General features: G+C 36.0%; 1 protein-coding gene across 5 annotated transcripts in view; it reads right to left on the bottom strand.

Moving 5' to 3' along the window:
* DNAH12 (dynein axonemal heavy chain 12) overlaps positions 1-16,777 on the bottom strand; it is a 213,963-nt gene that overhangs the window by 75,576 nt on the left and 121,610 nt on the right. For all 5 annotated transcript variants that reach the window (XM_070492412.1, XM_070492414.1, XM_070492413.1 and 2 more), the window contains 5 exons: positions 15,437-15,692; positions 13,451-13,750; positions 12,758-12,936; positions 11,223-11,415; positions 1,874-2,035 (listed from right to left, as the gene is read on the bottom strand). In XM_070492412.1, coding sequence (XP_070348513.1) covers positions 1,874-2,035; positions 11,223-11,415; positions 12,758-12,936; positions 13,451-13,750; positions 15,437-15,692 — 1,090 coding nt within the window. The remainder of the gene's footprint in view (positions 1-1,873; positions 2,036-11,222; positions 11,416-12,757; positions 12,937-13,450; positions 13,751-15,436; positions 15,693-16,777) is intronic.

Genomic DNA, 16,777 nt, shown 5'->3' with positions numbered 1-16,777 from the left:
AGCAGCAAGATAAAATAAGTGAAAAAAACCCCAAATTGTGCACAGTATATATAATATGACTCTCTTTGTTAAATTAAAAATATATAGACGCATGTGTGTGAGTGCAAAGCGGCACAGCTTTTTATGGAAGGAGTCACAAATAAGTATTAATCGTGGTTACTCTTGCTGAGACGGACTTAAGGGAGAGTGTGAGAGGGAGGCTTTCCTTTTTTATTTTGGACATTTTTCTTGGTTTATATCATTCTTGTTCTTTTCATTTTGGACACTTATGCCATTTGAATTCTCAAAGTTTATTCTTATAATATTTTTATTTTTAAAAAATGTCAGTAGAGTTGTTTGGTAATGAGATTATGGATCACTTTTAAAAGTAGTCTGGAAATGGAGGTCTGAGGCTGGAACTCTGATGCTGAAGTCAGAGAGATGTGCTGAGTCAATAAAAGGTGTCCTCTAGGCAGTGCCAGGGCCAAGCGATAGAGGTCAGTTATCAGGAGTGAAGTTTAAAGTAAATTCTTTGTCAGAGGGATGAAATAAGCGAAGGCCAAGATATGGTCTTCAAAGATGTTGCAGAGTGTAGAAAGAAAATAATATAACTTCTTTCATATTACCTTTCATATTTTAAAGAATCAATGTGAAGCAAGCAGAAATAGGGATGCATTTCAGAAGCCCTGAATTCTCGCCATGGCTATTTCCTTGTAGATAAATTGACATGGTGTTCCTAGGCTTGGGTGGAATGTGAAGGAAAGTTCTTAAGTCCACTGTTGGATCATACCATAAAACAGCAGTGAAGCAGTGGAAACGTTTTGTAGCAAAGTGACGAGAAGAAAAGATAAACAATAGCTAAAGTGAGCCAAAAAGCCTGGCAAAGCTTGGGAAATCCCACTCCCCAAAGGTGACTATTCCTTGGATGGGGGTGTGGAGGATGAATTTATCCTATGAATTAGGACAATCACTATTCTTCAGCAGCCTTGGCCACATCTTTGACATCGCCAGACAAAAGCAGAGAACTTGGGATCTTTTTTGTTTCTTTTCTCCTTCCCCACCTCAGGCTACGAACTGGTTATGTACCATTTACTAAGGACTTTCTAAGTGCCTGACACTCCATAAGTGCCTCATTTCATTTGATATTCAGACTTCACAACAACCGTATGTAGGAGGAATGTGTATGTAATAGCATATAATAGTTCCTTTCCATACAAGAGAAAAGCAAGATGCTTGAACTACCAGGGTGAATTCATTTTACTCCAGATGCTGTCCCTGGAGGTTGGAATGAAGCATCCAAGTGTGAGTAATATATTCTGTGGGTAAAAGTAGTTATGGTAACAAGAAAGAGGAAATTACTAGCAGAGATCTTGTGTGGGAAGATCTTAGAAATGGCGGTCCAAGGACAGGACATCTGAAATACTGTGTGCTTCACAATTGTATTTTTTGTCAATTAAATCACAAAGCATGACTCTCTGATATGCCAGAATTGTTAAGACAAGTATTTTTATTAAAGCTTTTGAAAAATTTGCTAACCAGTGGTAAACCATAAAAGCTAATCAAGTAGTGTTTTAAAGCTATGTCTTCTCATATTACTGTAAGTCTAAGACAGAATTTAAAATCTCTAATCACTTATAAAACATGCTAAATAAGATAAAACAGATGAAACTGCCATCATTATGAAAAAAGGAATTATAGAATAAAAATCCTATCTCATAACTATAACAGAAGGAATTTAAAATTCACCAAAAAAAGATGTATTAAAATAACATATTTCAAGTTTTTAATTACCAAAATCCACTGCACAAGCCATATTTATCTTGAAGAGCAGAGAAAAAATTTCGAGATAAGAAAATTTCTGTGCTGGGACTAGCACTGCCTAAAACGCATTTACCTCCATCACTTCTTGTTTTTCATCTGCTGCAAAAATGTTAGGTACTTCTCCAGTATTGAGAACACTGTCGATATCCTCTAGAAAAGCTTCCTCTTTAATCTGAGTGTCCGTGATTAGAAAGACTGTCTTCTGGCCCTTCATGCCCACATTCCTTAATAGAACCTTAAAATAAAAATGTACTTTAAGCAGGATGTGGTAGAATCTGTTGTTTTTCCTTTCCCTCCCTCCCCCTTTCTTTTTTTTTTTTAAAGATTTTATTTTTCCTTTTTCTCCCCAAAGCCCCCTCATACACAGTTGTATATTTTTTAGATGTGGGTTCTTCCAGTTGTGGCATGTGGGACACTGCCTCAGCGTGGCCTGATGAGCAGTGCCATGTCCGCACTCAGGATCCAAACCAGCGAAACCCTGGGCCACTGAAGTGGAGGGCATGAACTTAACCACTCGGCCACGGGGCTGGCCCCTCCCCTTCTTTTGATAACAGCATCTCAATTTTATAGTAGTACCCCTTCCCAATTTTGGTGGGGCTGTCAATCAGGGCCTTCATTTCTCCCAGCCCCTGGGTGAAAGACTCCAACTGGTAGAGTTTCCCAAGCCCCTAAACATAGTCATTGATTCAGAGAAGGGCATATGATTAAGAGGGCCCAATCACAGTCTTACTTGAGGGACTGAGAGGGACTCGAAAATAGAAAGATTCTCTGTCGTTCTGAGATGGAAGATATAAAGGCTAATAATCTAAAACTGCTAGGGGCCAACTGTGTTGCCTCATGGAATGAGTCTGCTCAAGAAGGAAGACAAATGAAGGAGAGCAGAGCCAGGAGATAGAAAGAGTAATTACCGAAGACTTAATTTGAGCCTTTAAATTCAGCCATGTCAAAAGTCTATCTACTTCTGGACCCTTTAGTTATGTAAGCCAATAACTCCATCTTTTGCTTAAGCTCGTTTGAGCTGGTTTTGTTTTGTTTTGTCAACTGCAACCAAAGATTCCCAACTAATATAAAGTTATGGACTCAGTGCTATGCTGCAGCTGACTTTTTTAGGGTCTTGGAACTGATTGTTAAAATTTCAAAAACTTGTGAGCAGATTGTTAAACACAGCCAGCATTAAAAATTAAATTATATAAACTTATAATTAGACTACATTAAAAACAAAGCTATCAAATACATAAATCTCATCACTTGCTAACTATTTTATTATATTTACTGTTATGTATGCTATGGCAATTATTTAAATCTATTGCATCTATACAGTAAAATACCATGTAATGTTGTTCAAGCATATAACTCTTCTCAACTCTGTTTTCAGTGACATCATGTTGCTAATTTTAAATAATCCATGGTGGGAGTTTTTACACAACAGAAATTGGCAAAGCTACAAATCAAAAGTTCCCCTTGACCCCCGGAGAGTTGGTTAACAGTTGTCAGCATATCACTGGATAGATTTCAAGTGAAAACAGTATTAGTACTTCTGCAAATAATTTTTAAAGTAAAATTTGATTTCAAAATCATATCTTTTAAATAAACCATATCATTTAAATAAATGTTGAGTTTTAATATTATACAAACTATGTCTTTTTTCCATTAAAGCCATCTTCCAATATGCAGGCTGTCATGTTCCTAGAAATAATTTTCTATCATCAAAACTAGGGAAGCGAGCTTTTAAAGAGGTATTATATCTAATCATTTCAGCTTTATAATTATTTTTATACTGTTTATTTTTATAATTATTAACATTATATAAAAGTAAATAGACAAATGCAATATAAATAAACAGATTTAAATTATTGCCACAAGCATTGCTATATTTAAAAGTCATATGCAAACATACAATGTGTGAAACTGTTTCCAAATAGAAAAAGAGAGTTAACATTTGCAAAATACTAACTATATGCCAGAGATATTACAAGAACCTTATATACACTGTATGATTTAAACATAAAAACCTATGAAATAGGTGGTATTATCTACATTTTACAAATGAAGGAAAAATGGAGTGCTGTCAGCAAGGTGATAGACTAGAAGTTCCAGGCCCTTGTTCTCCCATGGAGACACCAAATTATCAATACACAGACCAAAATACATTTGTGAGAACTCTAGAAAGTAGTTAAGGGGCCATAGCACCCCTACAAGTAAAAAAGAGAAGGGACAATGGAAGGAGAATAAGAGAATTCATTGCATTTTTCTCACCCTAGCCTCCCACCCTCAGCATAGAGTAACACAATTGGGAGAATAGGATCAATTCCTGGCTCCTCCCTCAGGACAGAAGGAATAGAGTAGAACTTACATCTGGCATTCTGGTTTGTCTGGGGGATGCCTTAGGGACTGATTTCTGTCTTGCTTGACTCAGGGCACTGATGGGAACAGGGCCTAGTTTGGATATGAGGTTGGAGGCCACCAAAAACAGAGGCAAGTCCCCCAGCACAAGTCCCCTTCAGCAGAGACTCTGAAATTCCATAGAAAGGTGCCGGAGGTTGGGGCAAGAGATTAAAGGCAGAGAAATACAAGAGAAACCAAAACCAAAAGCTCACAAGAAGAAACAGGAAATTAAGATAGCCAATAGAACCTGTATATACTAGAATAAAAGTACATATGTGACCCCAAAGAAAATGCATGCTCAGAAAATTTCTAAGAAGTCCCAGAATATCTAGCCATGCTGATTGGTGAGGTTTTCCCTCCTCATGAAGCCAGTGCATAAAGACTGGGAGAGGTGGCAGTTTTCAAGTGCTCAAAACTCGACAAAAGATCACAAGGCATACAAAGAGACAGGGAAATATGGCCCAATCAAAGAAGAAAAAAAGCTCCAGAAACTAACTCTAAAGAAACAAATCTATGAACTGCCTGACAAGAAATTTAAAATAGCTGTCTTAAAAAGCTAAAAGAGAATACAGATAGACAACTAAAGGAAATCAGGATAATAATTCATGAACAAAATGGGAATATCAACAAAGAGATAGAAACTATAAAAAAATAACTAAGATGCAATTCTGGAGCTGAGAAATACAATAACTGACCTGAAAAATTCTCAAGGGCGACTCAACAGCAGATTTGATCAGGCAGAAAAAGAAGTCAGTGAACTTAAAGACAGGCCATTTGAAATCTTGAGTCAGAGGAGCAAAAAGAAAAATGAATGAAGAAAAGCAAACAGAGCCTAAGGGACTTTGGGGATACCATTAAATGAACAAATACATGCATTGTGGAAGTACCAGAAGGAGAAGAGAGACAGAAAGGGGCATAGAGCTTATTTGAAGAAATAATGGCTAAAAATTTCTCAAATCTGAGGATAGAAAAGGATACACTAATTCAAGAAGCTCAACAAACTTCAACTAGGATAAACCCAAATTGACCCACACACCAAGACATATAATCAAACTGTTGAAAGTCAAAGACAGTGAATCTTGAAAGCAGCAAGAGAAAAGCAGTTCAGCACATACAAGGGATCTTCCATAAGATTAGGAGAATATTTCTCAGCAGAAACTTTGCAGGCTAGAAGAGAAGTGGAATGATATATTCAGAGTGCTGAAAGAAAAAAACTGTCAACCAAGAATACTGTATCTGGAAAAACTATTCTTCAAAAGTAAAGAAATTTTTTTTTGAGGAAGTTTAGCCCTGAGCTAACATCTGCTGCCAATCCTCCTCTTTTCGCTGAGGAAGATTGGCCCTGAGCCAACACTTGCACCAATATTCCCCTATTTTGTATGTGGGATGCCTGCCACAGCATGGCTTGGTAAGTGGTGTGTAGGTCCATGCCCAGGATCCAAACTGGTGAACCCTGGGCTGCTGAAGCAAGCGTGCAAACTTAACCGCTACACCACCAGGCCAACCCCCAAAAATAAAGAAATTGAGACCTTTTCAGGTAAATAAAAGCTGAGGGAATTCATTACCAATAGACCTGCCCTTCAAGAAATGCTAAAGGGAGTACTTCAAGTTAAAACAAAAGGATGCTAGACAGCAATACAAAGCCATATAAAAGTATAAAATTCTCCAGTAAAGGTAAATATATGGACAAACATAGAATTCTATATTACTGTAATTTTGGTGTATAAATCCTTTTTTAGTTCTTGTATAGAATCTAAAAGACAAAAGCACTGAAAAACCCTATAAGTCTATGTTAATGGGTAGACAATCAATAAAGATGTAACTTGTGATATCAATAACATAAAGTGTGTGTGGGCATATGTAAAGAAGTGGAGTTTTTGTATGTGATTAAAGTTATCAGTTTAAAGCAAGTTTTCATTACTTTAAGATGTCTCATGTCATTACAATGGTAACCACAAAGAAAGTATATATAGAATATACACAAAAATAAATGAGAAAGAAATCAATGCATGTCACTACAAATAATCAACAAAACACAAAGGAAGGCTGTAAGAGAGGAAATGAGGGACAAAAAAAGATACAAAACATACAGAAAACAAGTAAGAAAATGTCATTAGTAAATCCCTTCCTATCAGCAATTACTTTAAATGTAAATGAATTTAATTCCCCAATAAAAAGACATAGATTAGCTGAATGGATTAAAAAACAGGATCCAACGATGTGCTGCCTATAAGACACTCACTTCAGACCTAAGGACACACATAGGCTGAAAGTGAAAAGATGGAAAAGATGTTCCATCCAAATGGTAACAAAAAGAGAGCAGAGTGGCTATTCTAATATCAGACAAAATAGACTTTTTTTTTCAAAGATTGGCACCTGAGCTAACAACTGTTGCCAATCTTCTTTTTTTTCTTTCTGCTTTTCCTGCCCAAATCCCCCCAGTACATAGTTGTATATTTTAGTTGTGGGTCCTTTTAGTTGTAGCATGTGGGACGTTACCTCAGCATGGCCTGACGAGTGGTGCCATGTCAGCACCCAGGATCCAAACCAGCGAAACGCTGGGCCGCCAAAGTGGAGCGTGATAACTTAACCACTAAGCCACAGGGATGGCTCCCCAAAATAGACTTTAAGTCAAAAACTGGCACAAGGGACAAGAAACATTATATAATAATAAAAGGGTTAACAAAATACACAGGATGAGAAACAAAGGAAGTGCAGGAGAACCAGAGGACGAGTGATAAAATGGCAGCATTAAGACCTCATATACTGCTAACCCCCTTAAAGGTAAATGGATTGAATTCTCCAATAAAAAGACACAGAGTGGCGAGATGGATAAAAGAACAAGACCAAACAATATATTGCCTCCAGGAAACACATTTCAGCTCCAACGACAAATGCAGGCTCAGAGTGAAGAGATGGAAGATGATACTCCACGCTAATGGCAAACAAAAGAAAGCAGGTGTTGCCATACTTATATCAGACAAAGTAGACTTCAGGATAAGACAGGTAAGGAGAGACAAAGAGGGTCAGTATATAATGATCAAAGGGACATTCCATCAAGAAGAAATAATGCTTGTAAATATCTATGCACCCAACACAGGAGCGCCAAAGTACATAAAGCAACTATTAACAAATCTAAAAAAGGTATTAATAATAACACAATAATAGTAGGGGACCTCAACACTCCATTCACATCAATGAATGATCATCCAGACAGAAGATCAACACAGAAACAGCAGAATTATTTTTTATTCTTAATTTTTTTAATTAAAAAAATTTTTTTTGAGGAAGATTAGCCTGAGCTAACATCTGCTGCCAATCCTCCTCTTTTTGCTGAAGAAGACTGGCCCTGAGCTAACATCCATGCCTATCTTCTTCTACTTTATATGTGGGACGCCTACCACAGCATGGTTTGCCAAGCAGTGCCATGTCTGCACCTGGGATCCAAACTGGCAAACTCCAGGCTGCTGAAGCGGAACATGCACACTTAAACACTGCACCACCGGGCTGGCCCCAGAAACAGTGGAATTAAATGAAAAGCTGGACCAGTTGAACTTAGTAGACATATATAGAACACTGCATCCAAAAACAGCAGAATACACATTCTTCTCAAGTGTGCATGAAACATTCTCAAGGATAGACCATATGTTGGGAAACAAGGCAAGCCTCAATAAATTTAAGAAGATTGAAATAATAACAAGCATCTTTTCTGATCACAATGCTATAAAGCTAGAAATTAATTACAAGAAAAAAGCTGAGAAAGGGACAAAGATGTGGAGACTAAACAACATGCTATTGAGCAAGCAATGGATCACTGAAGAAATTAGAGGAGAAATAAAAAAAATCTGGAGACAAATGAAAATGAAAACATACCATACCAACTCCTATGGGATGGAGCAAAAGGCATATTAAGAGGGAAATTCAACGCAATACAGTCTCACTTTAACAAACAAGAAAAATCCCAAATAACCAATCTCAAACTACATCTTATTGAAGAGTGAATGCAGCAGCAGTGTGTAGCAGGAACCTGAAAGTAGAGATACTGAAGGGTTGAGGAAAATCACTTAGGGGGCTACTATGCTAGTCTAGAGAAAAGTGATGGGGCCATAAACTGGAGCAGTGGCAGTGGAAATGCAGAAGAAAAGCCAAAGATCTCTTGTATGATTCATCCTTTTAACAATTCTGTACAAATAGAGCAGGGTCCTGTGGCACTTGCCTCCAGAGAGTGAGCGTCTCCTTAAATTTTGCACCCTAGGTACCTCACTTGCCTTACTCTAATCCCAGCCCTAAAATGGAGGTGGGATTATCTCCATTTTCTGAAAGAAAATCAAACTCAAGAAAACAATCATCTGATCAAAAAGCATTATTGGGCACCCACTAAGTGCTGAAGATTGGGCACCAAATAACAAGACATCACCCTTGACCAAAGGAGTATATGGTTTACTGGAGGGAGACAGGAAATTACAATTCAATGCTGTGATGGGATAGTGAATGGCACTGGATCTGGTCTCAGACTGTTTGGGTTGGAACCATAGTTCTACCATTTTCATGTGACCGTGGCCAAGGTGATAATAATGGTACCTACTTCACAGTGCTATAAAAGATAAAAAGAATTATTATATAGAAATCATTTGGAACAGTGCTAAGCACACAGTTAGTGGTATCTCACCATTTAGGAAACCAGAATATGTCACCCAAAAATATGGTTCTTTGACATAAAAATTATTTTGAGTTAAAGGCTCAAAGAAGTAGCAAACCCAGGAAAAGCTCTCGCTACCCTCGCCTTTTTCTGCAGTAAGGCAGAATATAAATTCTCCTTTACTGGAGACAACTCTAGACTCTTTATCAGCCCAGAGATGGCACCAGAGGAATGTGCAAACAAACTTTACTCCATTTGTTTCCTGCCACACATTTACCTTCCCATGGTTTGCTGCCTTTGGAAGCTTAACACCATTTTCCTTTGTCCTGTCATTTCTCCACAAATTTATTGTTCTTTGTTAAAGATGCTATATAAGTCAGAGTTCTAAGCCACTTCTTTGAATTACTCATCTCTGAGTGCTCCCCTGTGTAAGTGCAATGCACATTTTAATAAATTTCTGTTTGTTTTTCAAAAAAAATAATAAAAGGGTTAATTTACCAGGAAGATATAACAATTATAAGTATTTATGTACCCAACAGCAGAGATCCTAAATACATGAAGCAAACATTGACAGAATTGAAGGGAGAAATAGACAGCAACACAAAAGTAGGAGACTTCAACATCCCACTTTAAATAAGGGACAGAACAACTAAACAGAAGATCAATAAGGAATAGAGAATTTGAGCAATACTGTAGACCAATAGGAGCTAACAGATATACACACAACACTCTACCCAGCAACAGCAGAATACACATTCTTCTTAAGTGCACATAAAACATTCTCCAAGATAGATCACATGTTAGGCCACAAAACAAGTGTTAACAAATTTAAGAAGACTGAAATCATATCAAACATCTTTTCTGATCACAATGGAATGAAACCGGATTCAATACCAGAAGGAAAACTGTAAAATTCACAAATCCATGGCAACTAAACAACATACTCTTAAACAATCAGTAGGTCAAATTAAAAATCACAAGGAGAAATAGAAAGTTTCTTGAAACAAATGAAAGTGAAAATCCAAGATATCAAAACTTATGAGGTGCAGCAAAAGCAGTGTTAAAAGGCAGTGTTATAGTTGCAAATGCTTACATTAAAAAAGAAGAAAGATCTCAAATCAACAACCTAACTTTACACCTCATGGAACTATAAAAAGAACTAAACTCAAAGCTAGCAGAAAGAAGAAAATAGCAAAGACTAGAGCAGAAGTAAGTGAAATAGAGAATAGAAAATCAGGAGAAAAATCAATGGAACTTAGAGTTGGTTTTATGAAAATATCAACAAAATTGGTAAAATCTCAGCTAGATTAAGAAAAAAAGAGAGAAGACTCAAATAACTAAAATCAGAAATGAAAGAAGGGACATTACAAAGGATGCCATAGAAATTAAAAATATTGTGAGAGCATACTATTAGCAATTATCTGCCAACAAATTGTATAACGTAGAAGAAACAGATAAATTCCTAAAAACAAATGAAGACATTAAAGGACAGAAAGATTTAGTAACACGCCCAAGATAATCTAACTAACAAATCACGCAAAGCAGGAGTTAAAACTGAGTTTGCCTAACTTCAAAGTCCACGTTCTTTCTACTATAGTACGCCGCTTGCTAAATCTATTAGTTCATTTTGTAGTAAAGGTATCAAAAATTTCCCTCTAAAGTGAGAGCTGAAAAAGAAACAATGCAATTTTTCCTTCCAAGTGTTTGATATCAGCTTGGATTCACCATTTCCACCTGCAAGTAGCCAAGAAAAGCCCAGTTCTCTAGGCTAACTTTTAGAATGTAGAAATTTAGTATGTGAGGGTCAGTAAAAGGGGAAAAAGTCCAGCAATACTTCCCTTCCTTTTTTTTCACTTTGGGTCATCTCTCTTCTGGGGCCTGCAGACCCCTAGGCACATGAGGATGAAGCCCAAGTACACACTCCACTAAAATACTGGTTACTGGGAACAGCAACACAGCTCCAAAGAAGCTATTGAGACTGGACAACAGTAATGACATCATCATCATCATCACTGAGATTCTTATTTAACAGTCTGCTGGAAAACATATATTTATCTGAAATAAGGCCTCACCGAACTAGAATAAAGATATAAGCCATGGCAGCAGTGGTAATAGTGTGGTGGATAAGTTATAAATCCTGCTCTGCTGTGTCTACCTTCCCTCAGTGTCAGTTTCCTCATCAGTAAAACACAGAGACAACCATATATGTTGCATTGAATTGTTGTGCCTATAGAATGAGATCGTGTTTGTACCTAGAAGAGTGCTCAACACACACAGTAACTGCTCTACGGATAGTATCATCATCATCACCAAGGTATTCAGCACACAGCCATACAGGTTGGCTCTCTTTTCACAGGTAAAAGAATGCACTGATATTATTTTAGACACATAATTTTACCTTCAGATCCTCTCTCCACTCATTCATACCATAGCTCTTAGAAATTTCTGGTTGGGAAATCTGCATTTTTGCCATGGATGTAGCCAGACGAGTTAAAGATTGACGACCACTTCCTCCAAGGCCAACAAGCAAAGCATTTCCACCAGACTGCTTCAGAATTCGACATATTCGTGATAAATGTTCCAGTACATACCTAAGAAACATCAATATTATTATATTAAAGTAAATGTATATTTACACATAACTATTGTTTTGCTTTCCTAGAAGGATGGACTTTGCTGTCCCATATGTTAGTATCACAATTTTGTGTGTGTATGTAAGGAAGATTGGCCCCAAGCTAACATCTGTGCCAATCTTCCTCTATTTTGTATGTGGGATGCTGCCACAGCATGGTGTGATGAGCAGTGTGTAAGTCTGCACCCAGGATCCGAACTTGTGAACCCCAGGCCACTAAAGTGGAGTGCGTGAACTTAACCACTATTCCACTGGGCCAGCCCCACTATCCCAATTTTAAGAGGTAATCATCAAAAAGTGTGATTTTTTTTCAAAAGCGTTTACAACTGGATCATTTGATGCAAAGAAAAACTAAAGTACAAATTCAAGAAATGTAATATATAAATTATGGAAGCAAAATAAAATTGTAATTGCTTACATTGGAAGTGTATTATTCCTTTTGTTAAAAACACGTCTTCAATCTTTTAATACTAGGATTTCTATGTAAGAAATAGAAACTTAGTCATCTACAAAATAAAAAATTCAGGAAAGACACTCGGCCTCACTAGTAATTTGGGAAATTAAAATTAGAGCCACAATGAGATACCATTTCACTGTCCTTAGACTGGCAAAACTTACCATGTCTGAAAAATCTTAATTGTTGGCAAAGGTGAGGAACAATATTAGCTCTTAGAAACAATAATCATTTTTGAAGATACTTTGGCAAAACTTAGTAAAATAGAAGATGCTTACGTACCATGACACTGTAACTCCACTTCTGGGAATATAGCCTAGAGAAATTCTTATACATGTACCTGAGGAGACTTGAATATTCAAATCTTTTTTATAATTGCAAAAACTAGAAGTCACGTAAAAGCCTATCTCAGAAGAATGACTACATTGTGTTATAATTATATAATGGAATGCAATATAGTAATAAAAATTCATTTTTGTGAATCTCACAAACAATACAGAAGAAACCAACTTGCAGAAGAATATGTACAGAATGCTACCATTCATATGAGTTTTAAACATGCAAAATAAGACTGTGCATATATTTTTAGGAACACATATGTGTAGTTAAAGTCCAAAGAAACACATGAGTTTCTTTTTACTCCTGTAGGCTATGATGGGAACGCAGTGAGAGAGGGTTGGCTACACAATGGACTTCGAATAAATTGCTAATATTTTATGTCTTAAGTTGGGTGAAGGGTACAAGGTTATTCACCATATTTTTCTTTATACTTTTTTGTACATTTTAAATATCTCACAATAAAATCTTAAAAATAGCAATTTCAACCATCAATACCAAATGTAGGTACCTAAAAACGACAAGATTCATTCTTGTTTTGTGAGTTTGATTATACTCATCTAAGCATTGCTCCACAATGTCACTAAAATGATGAATATTTGGAATTTCAATATAAACTCTATCATCTCCTTCAAGGTCAGGATTCATATAGTCGCCAAACATCAGATTTCTTAAGTTCTCTTCAGTTACCTACAGAATGGAAATCAACATTTTATAAAACTTAAAAATTTTTCTAAAATAAATTTAAGAAAATTTTTTTGTCCATGTTATGAGATGGCTATCAATTAGATAATGCTTTTAAACATTAGGGTGATAAATAATATATTTGTAAAATTAATACCTGAAACTATATTATACCCTTAGGAAATAAAAATAAAAGAACTTTTTTCTATCATATAAGTATCCCCTACCCCCAGAGCCTGGAGAAATCATTCTGAGAGACTCCTATTTATAGTAATTACTAAGGGATGGTCACCATGTTAAGTACTTTATAGCTATTATACCATTTAATCCCTATCATATAAGGATTTATTCTTTAAGTAACTTCTACGTTACATACAAAATTCTGCTGAAGACAAATCTTCAGGAAAGTTAAAAGAATAAGATCATTAAGAAGCAGTAGTATTTTTTAAAGAAAGGTTGATTGTAACAATTCATTTTATTGTACTGTTTTAATTTGTTTTTAACCACTAAATACACTCACTGGTGCATTCTCTTTCCTCAAGTGTGAAAAAATGCTATCAAATGATTCTTTAAAATGGTCCTTTATAACAATTTTGATTAAATTGAACAGCCAGCGTCGATCATCATCATTAATGAGGCGATCATAAAACACTCGGAGAACTTCATGCACAAACAGACGGGTCATAGTGTGTTTGCTCTCCACAGCATCTCTTTCAATGAGTAAGCATCCCTGGATGACACGTGAAAAATCCCGCAAGTTGAAAGTGTAATGAGATTTTGCGGGAGTAGGCAAAAGATTCTCCATGGATCGTTTATATATCTGAATATGAAAAAAGCAACAAAGCAAAAATAAAATGCTTATAATCAGCAAAGCCATGTAACAAATGGTATATTATATAAAATATTTTATTTATCCTATCAGATTATATTGGCTTGGAGAATTGTATAGTACTAAGCCTAGCACGGCATCTATCTATTTTGGTTTACAGCACACAACCAGGCATCATGAAGTTCAAGGAACTTAACATTATCTGATTCCATCCAAGCCCAAGAAGTGACAATGCTTTTATTTCCCAGTTATTATGGTTATTCCATTTAAAAGTTAATGACCTGGGATTAAGTAGTTAACAAAAACTTTAGTAGAAAGTGAAATCAGATAACTTGCTCTGAAGCATTTCAAATGAAGACAAGGCTGAAACAATTTCCTTTTGACTACCACTGACTTCAAAATAAATCAAAGTCTTCTCTTCCTTCTCTTCTTTCTCTTATTTTCTCTCCCCTCTTCTACCTTCTATCTTAATTGGCTATAATATGGAAATGAAAGATATGTTTACTATACGCTAAATTTACCAAATGAAGTTTAATATTATCTTTAAAGAAGGTAAATTAAATCTTTTATAATATAACCTGAAAAAAGCCCCAAATAAAATTATTTTTCATTTATATGTGTTCTAGGATTCATTCCCCTGCCCTAACCAGCACACGTGGTAGGTCTATGATGCTTCAAAGACAGGAAAAAAAAAGGATCCTTTCTGTATCCCATTCTGCCTGACCAACTCCCCCCTCTTTCCAGGAGATGCCTGAAATATAAATATATTTTATAAGTAAAAGCACTTTTCTGTATCAGAATAAGTATAGCGGTTACAATTTACTATCTCTTTGCTCTAGTTTCTCTATTTTAACAGCACAAATTTTCCACTGAAGCAAGGGGAAAAGAACTTTAGAAAGACACAGTGCTCTTGGAAACTGATGGAATGATTTTAAGGAGATTTTTGCTTCTGGTTACAGTGAATTCCACTTTTTCAAGGCTCCAGAAAGCTTAGTTCAATGAGATTATCACTAATTTACCTTAAATACTTATCTTCCTTCTACGATTAGCAATGAGGCTGGCTCTGGCCTCTGAGCAGAGGCAGATACACCTTGAATAATTTACAAGCTACTCTTTGGCCATATGGGCAGTCTTGTTTTCTGTTCCCACCCTTGTGTTTCCTTATTATTATTTTTTCACTGCTACTCCTAAATTATGTCATCTGGCTGAAAATAATGTATTCATAAGCTGCTTAAGTTTTTTTTTTTTAAGACAAACATGAAGAATGGAAGGGAAGAGAGAGAAGAGAAAATTGATAAACACCAGACAGAGTAGGAAACTAACAATCAGGGAAACACCTACAATGTGGCAGATACTGGTTCTGGATGATTTCTTTATAACAACCTCGTGAAACAGGTATTATCTCCCACTTCAGTGATCAAAAAATTGAGTTTCTGTAAGGTCAGATTACTGGCTCAAGGCCATATAGCTAGGAAATAGCAGTCAGGGCTCAAACCTAGTTAGATTCCCTAATTTCAAGACCTATGATCTTCCTGTTCTCAAGGCTTCTTAAAACCTTCTGTGACACTGAAGACCTAAGTAGATGGCTAAGGAAAAATACATTAAAAAAAAAAAAGTAAGGACCAAATAAGGGAAATATGAAATACTAAAACATTTTGTATTGCATTATTTGCTCACCTCCATGGTCCCACTGACAATTTGGTTCCCAATTAAAAAGTATTCTGGAAGAAATTCATGAGTCCTAAGATAGAATGCTACAATTGATGAGAATATTCGAACCATAGTTTCATCACTAAAAGTATTAATAGTGCAGATGTTGAAATGTCGAATAAAACGAGGAGTAACTGGATTTCTTCCACCACCGGGAGGACCCATGGCAGCAATCAGCTCTATGTCAACCAATGTGATTTTACTTGTGTCCTTAAGGTCATACCTTGAAAATATAAAGATTCCAAAACAATCAGTTATAAAGCCAATAAGATGGACTGAAATGTAGATCTCCCTAGAAACTTAATCCAATTTTACCTTGTCTAAAAGGAAGAACTTTAGATTATACTTGGAGTAGGAGAGAACTGTTTTTTAAAGGGTTCCTTTAATTTTTATTTCTGTTTTTAATTGAAGTATAATTGACATATTGGTTTCAGATGTACAATGTAATGATTTCATATTCATATATATTGTAAAATGATCACCACAGTAAGTCCAGTTAACGCTCATCACCATACACAGTTACAAAATTGCTTTTTGTATGATGAGAACTTTCAAGATCCACTCTCCTAGCTACTTTCAAATATGCATTGAGTATTAATAACTATAGTCACCAGGCCATACATATCATCCCTATGACTTATTCATTTTATAACTGGAAATTTGTACCTTTTGACCGACTTCACCCACTTCCCACTCCCTGCCTAAGGCAAGTACCAATCTGTGGAGGGAACTTTTTTAAAAGCAGCATTCTATTTCTCTTTTCAGTGACACTGATTCTGTTGCCCAGATTCTGGGTCTCTAGAATGTCCCTTCCTCATGTGCATCCCTTTCTTTTCTCCTATTCTTCTTTCCAATTTGACTCTCTGTTTTTTCTCTTCTCACTCTAACACCATAAACATGGATGAGAGATCAATCCTGTTTGTAGCTGGTTATAAGTAGGGTGACCATATGCCCCATTTTGCCTAGGACAATTCTGGTTTGTGCTTGTCCTGGAGTAATTATTAATAATTCTCCCCTTCTACTCTCATAAATGTCCCAGTTTGAAAAATAACTCATATAGTCATCCTACTTACAGCAAAGTCCTGATTTCTTTTTCTCATTTCAAATCTTATCTTCAGAGCACATAAGGATGTCTACGTAGTACCTATACACTTTTGTTATATAAAAAGGAACCAATTAGGAAATAACAATGCTCCAAAGAAGTTTTAATCAGAAAGGACTTTATAAATAGCTCACTTTAGTTAGAACCACTCAGAGTGAAAAGGTGCCTATATCCAAGAGGCCATTAAGTCCTTTAATATTGAAGCA

This window comes from Equus asinus, chromosome 21 (assembly GCF_041296235.1).
Source record: "Equus asinus isolate D_3611 breed Donkey chromosome 21, EquAss-T2T_v2, whole genome shotgun sequence".
Taxonomy (NCBI): Eukaryota; Metazoa; Chordata; class Mammalia; order Perissodactyla; family Equidae; genus Equus; species Equus asinus.
Note: the sequence above shows the minus strand (reverse complement) of the source record. Positions and strands in the feature narration are given on the sequence as shown.